Source organism: Terrapene carolina, unplaced genomic scaffold (assembly GCF_002925995.2).
Source record: "Terrapene carolina triunguis isolate 2854851 unplaced genomic scaffold, T_m_triunguis-2.0 Scaffold68, whole genome shotgun sequence".
Classification (NCBI taxonomy): Eukaryota; Metazoa; Chordata; order Testudines; family Emydidae; genus Terrapene; species Terrapene triunguis.
Window position 1 is genome coordinate 59,560,664 of NW_020664419.1, and position 5,928 is coordinate 59,566,591.

General features: G+C 44.0%; 1 protein-coding gene across 1 annotated transcript; it reads right to left on the bottom strand.

Moving 5' to 3' along the window:
• Positions 1–2,076: 2,076 nt before the first annotated feature.
• On the bottom strand, positions 2,077–3,053 carry LRRC10 (leucine rich repeat containing 10). Its single transcript, XM_024212648.2, has one exon. It carries the CDS (start codon positions 3,051–3,053, stop codon positions 2,190–2,192), a length of 864 nt encoding a protein of 287 aa, XP_024068416.2. The 3' UTR covers positions 2,077–2,189.
• Between the last annotated feature and the right edge of the window lie 2,875 nt (positions 3,054–5,928).

The following is a 5,928-nucleotide window of genomic DNA, read 5'->3' on the forward strand; positions in this document are numbered from 1 at the left end:
AGTAACAATCAATGTCACCAACTCCCCACTGCAGCTATTTGTACATGCAGTGATTGTGGTCATTTAGGAGGGGGGTCATAAACATAGTAAAGGGTCTAACGCCATAAATAGCTCTTGTGAATGTGACTGTCCAACTCTATCAATTGCAGCACCAAACATCAAACCAGGACGGTGAGGTACAGTCGCAATCTTGTATTGTTCAAAAATTGCAAGGGGAGTGGTAAGAGGAGGCAGAAATGTAGCCTTATGATAGGGCTGCTTTAAATCTTTCCATTTTTATTTATTTATTTTAATTATGGGGTATGGCTTAGGGAACATACTTTCAAATCACGAATAATTTTCAGTCACCCTCAAGGGCCACAGGTTTGACACCACTGATCTAAACTATGTCAGAACTATGTCGATGCCCAAAGCTGAATAAAATATTGCAGCAGCTCTTCCTAGGGCAACCAGTGAAAGGGCTGTTATAGAATGCTATAGTAGACAATCAGTACAGCCTGGGCTTATTTTAATGTTACATGGATATACAAAACAAAAAAGTTGCTGTTTCTTGCCCAGTAATAAGATTTCATATGTGTAGCAAAGGAAAGATGCCCCAATTAGACCAAACAGAAAAGAGTCACATTAATTCTAATGGAAACAAGAAGCAGGCATGCGTCTTCATATATAAAATCCAAATGTTATTCCCTTTATTTCACTAAAGAAATGATTGTTAGTTTGGCAGAACAAGATTTGGCAAAGGCTTTGAGAAAAGTAATCCAGTTAATTCCAGAGCAATACAGTTTCCCTCTGCTATAGGCACTTGAGTACAACTCCAATTCATTTAGTGTAATAAATAGGAAGCACACGAGGTGGGTACTAGCCAGATCCAAATCCAGATTTAACTTTAATTAGACAGCAAGTACTAACTAATTTTCTACTTTCCAAATATTCTTTTAAGAATGTAAATGACATTAAACAGTCACTAAATCAAACCTTTTATGGAAAATTAACTGTCATTTGTGTGTATTGTGCTGTTAAGATGACAGAAACAGGTAGCTGTTCGGGTCCAGTGAAACCCCATTAACATGTCAAGTTTGGTGCGGAGTATAAAAAAAACTATAAATCAAAAGAACAGTCTCTGCAAGTATAACTTAGTAGACATAAATTCAACCCATTTTGAGTCAGTTATCGTTACCCAGGGCACATTAGTGCAAAACATGCCTTTTAAATTAAAGGGGCAATTTAGTAAATTTCCAAGTGTGGTGGCAAAAGTACAGGCCTCAGTTGTGCAAACATTAGCAGGGGAGTTGTCCCATGGAAGGCTGGGGCTAGCTCTAGTTAAGCATAGGCGTGTTTGCAGGTTTGGGGCCATATTTAAATATTACACCTGTAAGTGGCCCTGCCAATTTTTGTAGTTTTACAATCAGATCTTCCTTTAAAAAGACAAAACAAAACAACTCCTTTTGCAGGTGTGAAAACCCACCCCACTGCATGGAGAAATGACTCTGCATAAAGTGCTGGCAAAGGCACATAAAACATAAAAACCTCATTCTCTCTCGGGCTTAGTCTAGTCACTTTAGGTGTTAGTTGGGGACAGTCAAATGATTTTTGCTACACCCGCTTTCCAGGCAGAAGAGGGGGTCTTGACAAGCTGCTGAGATCCCTTTCATCATTTGCATGAGAAACACGTCTTTTGATACAGGCTACGTCACGGGTACGGCAGCTAGTGCTCACTTACGAGTGCTCCAGCGTGATCAATGGATGGAAAAACTCACTCAGTCATGCTTCCTTAGGCGGCATTTGGAATAAAAGGGATTTTGCTAGATGAAAATCCGTTCCGTCACGTCAAAGGGTCGGCTTTATACAGTGTTTTTCACCTGCTCATACTACAAAGGAAGTGCTGGGTTTTAGCCCTAAGGAGGCTTTTGGGACAAGAGGGAGAAATTTGCTGGCACATCTATTTAAATAGCTACACCTACTAACAGATCATACAGGCCTCTAAAATACTGTTGTGAAGAACAGTCTAGGCACTATCGTGTGCATTTAACAGCTGAGGTACCAGGAGGTGAAGAAACGCTCTATTTAAAAGGCATTTTTGCTGTAACCAGCTGGAGGTGCGCAAATCCCACGCAGCCAGAGGAGAAGGGCGCAGGTGACAATTTGCCAGCTGCCCACAGCAGCACCAGCAAGAGCCTCCTGGCTGATCCTTAGCAGGGCTGGGGCTGCTTGTCAGGGGGAAGTGGCGGTTCCTTGCTGTCGGTCTCCTCCTCCCTGCCCAGCTCGGAGCGCTTCCTGGGCTCGGGGGTCTCCTCTGCCCACCTCCCCACTCTGCGCACCCCCTTGGCCACCTTGGGCGCATTCCTGCAGGGGTTGTGGTCGTAGATCACCAGCTTGAGGCCGGGGAGGTGAGCCAGGCTGGGGAATGACCTGATGGCGTTGCGATCCACGTCAATCACCTCCAGGAATGGCATGTGCAGCAGCACCGGCGGGAAGTCAGCCAGCAGGTTGCCGGAGAGCCAGATGGTGCGCAGCTCCTGCAGGCACCGCAGCCCGGCGGGCAGCGTGTGCAGCGCATTGGAGCCGGCGTGCAGGGTCTTGAGGAGGCTCAGCTCACACACCACCTCGGGCAGGTGGCTCAGGCAGTTGGACTCAACCCACAAGGTTTTGAGATTCTGCAGGAGACTGAGCTCCTGGGGCAGGTCGCAGAGCTTGTTGTTGCCCAGGTAGAGGATGCACAGCTGCTTCAGGGTGCACACCACCAGGGGCAGCGCTTTGAAGTTGTTGAAATCTAACGCCAAGATCTGGAGGTTCTGCAGCTGTTCTAGCTCTGGGGGCAGCTGGTGCAGGTTATTGTCACTCAGGTACAGCTTGACGAGCTCCCTGAAAGAACAAACATGCAAGGGAAATCTCCTCAGCTGCCTGCTGCTCAGATCCACCATTCTATCAATTGGCATCTCTTCAAGGTCTCCCAGGAGGTATTTCTGGCAGTCATCAGAAGGGATGAAGGCAATGATTGCTCTCAGTGTGTTGCCCATACTGAAACTGTCTGCATTTAAAATCACTGCTACCATGTGGAACCCGTAGCATCAGGAACTCTCCCTCGTTTCTACTTTGTGCACTGTCCTGCTGGTATTTCCTTCTTCCCATTATAATGCACAGTTTACATGGCAACAGTCATTAATCTCAAGAGCTCTGAAATGTTGCTGATAACGGAATGAGTGCTTGGTGATGGGAAGTGCAGACAGCCTGACTTTCGGAGAACAGGTCTCTCTCACACATACAGAAAAGAGGCCATCTTCCCTGTGAAGACTGTAAAAGTTCTAAAATTGCACTACACTTGACCAAAAATAGTTACTCAAATGCTCCCTGCCTCCCTGTAGATACAGCCACACTGTCTGCACGGCTGGTACCAGCTCTGGGGATTGGCTAAGGAAAGTAAACATCGCTGAAGAGTGAATTTTTAAACTTAATTTAAACTAAACATTTAATCTTGTAGCAGCCTGAGTGGGAATGTCAGATGTAATCTGATTCCTGTTTAGAATACCTGTCAAGCCTCAACTAACTTTCCAGACCAGTGGCACTTTTATGGAGTTACTTTGTGAAGTGCCAAGTACACATTTTAACAGTGTGACCTGCCCCCCAATACTTATCTCATACATTTAACACAAATACTTGGCAAAGTGCTCTTTAGTTGCCTTAGTATTTACTTTCTTAATTTAACTGCATTTACTAGAGCTGCTGGGACTTTTAGCTGTGCGCAGCCTTTTCGCTAAATTGCATTTTGTTTATACTGTCTGAATCCCATATACAACACATTCACCGTCACAACATGCCAAGGTTAACCTCCTCCATTCTTCTAACCTCCTGCCGCTGACTCCCAGTGTCTAGCTGCCCTTTTGTCTGGCAAACGACTTTATAATTAAATCAATGGCAAAGTTTTCTCTTATTTAAATGTAGCCAGTTATGGATTGATTTATACGCAGTAAAACCTGCCTTAGAGACCACCTCTGAAGAAAGATCACCTGTCACAAGCGACTGCTTGCAGAGGCCCCAGAACCACCACTCTCTGCCATGCAAGCCTTTGAAGAGAGACCTCATTTTACAAGCGACCACTTTTGCTAACTCCAGTGAGTGATCACTCTTGGCAGGTTTTACTGTAGTACGTTCACTGTTATTGCTAATTTAGATGCTGTTCCCAACAACACCCATGATATTCAGTCTGCAAACTTTGGTGCATAGCGTCCATTCATTTGTAGAGGGCTTCCAGTCTTTAGAGGGCAGCTCTATAGATGCTTTGACCTCTTGGGTGATTCTTTCTACAGCACTTTTGCAAATCTTCACATCAGAGGTTCGGAAGAACTTTAATTTTTGAAAGAGCATTTCCAACAGATAGAGTTGGATGTTTGGTTTGATTTCAGTACACACATCAAATGGCAGAGTTTGACTCTTTATCTGCATCAGCTGTGATTGAGGAAGGCTATTTTCTTTAAATTGTGTACAACTTCTTTCCAGTAGCACCTTCACTGTGTTAGGTGCTGTACACACACAGAAGAAGTCATGGTCGCTGCCTTGATCAGTTATTATAGTTACCATTATAGTTACTTGTACATGTGTCATAGTAGAAGTTGGTCTGTAGCAGGGATTTGAATGAGGAGAGGGCAGTGATGTGGGGGACCAGGTCTTGAGAGACAGATAAGTGGCATGCTGAGGCTGGCTTTACTGGCAGAGCAGAGTGGATGCTGGAGGATCAGGGTGACCTGAAATGAGATTCAGGCTGATAAGCAGGAATGGGCAGAGTTATCAGGATCTTGAAGGCAAGGCTAGCTATTGCAAGTGTCTGTGGGCTTGCAGCATTGAAAACATTGTCTTGAATTAGTACACCGGACAGTGGCAAAACAAGTGATGTACCATACAGATGGCAGTATCACAGTAACGGTGGAGTTTCCACTGAGAAACCTTCACATGGTTGCTGCATTTTTTTATAATGCAATACTGTGCAGTATTTCAGCAAAACTGTGTAAATAGCATGCCAGCACTACACTTCATAACCTTTGCCTTTCTAAGCAATTATCATGGAAAATTTAGATACTTTGATTTTATGAAATCCCTTTAATCTGAAATACTTTGATGTACCCCTGCCTAGCATGTGTGTATTAATCTGTTTTATGAACCCCCCCAAGTTTTATGAAACCTTTGAGGCTTTAAAAAAAACGCAAAATGTATCTGATCATGTCTATCAAAACACACAGAGAATAGACTACATATAGCTATGGTTGACATACATCACTTTTTATTGGTGTGAGTTAGTGATAGCTGAATGATAGAGAACACATCCATGGTATAAGTATTTCCATAGTAATATAAGGGATTCAGAGACTTGTGACCAATGTAGTACAAAAACCTTGGTAATAACTTTTTAGTTATTAATATAGTTTGTTTGAAGTGTAATTGTTCTTTTATCAGTGTAGTATGGAGAAAAGAAAAAAATATATCTATACTTTTTTGTCTTACCAGGTTGGCATTTGTATATGAGAGTACATGTTTATATATTTCTAGAGCAGGGGTGGGCAAACTATGGGCAGCGCGGGCAGAGAGCGGGGGGGTTGGATAGAGGGCATGAGAGTTCGGAGTGGTGGTCAGGGGGCGGGGGTGTGGATAGAGGTCAGGGCGGGGGGGGAGGAAGGGGGGGGGGGGGGGGGGCAGATAGGAGGCGGGGGCCAGGCCACGACCCCCTCCCCTAACCGGCCCTCCATACAATTTCCGAAACCCGATGTGGCCCTCAGGCCAAAAAGTTTGACTGCCCCTGTTCTAGAGCATATTTCAGGGAGATTTTTTTTTCTTTTAGTTTTTAACTAAATATGTGTTAGGAAAACTCTGGGTTATAGTTTAATCATTGTTATAGCTTATCAAAAAAAGTCAGAATGACCTTTCATTGCTGCATTTTGT

Bases quoted from the DNA above. Each gene is read 5' to 3' on its own strand.
- LRRC10 (XM_024212648.2), bottom strand. From the start codon at position 3,053: ATGGTAGCAGTGATTTTAAATGCAGACAGTTTCAGTATGGGCAACACA.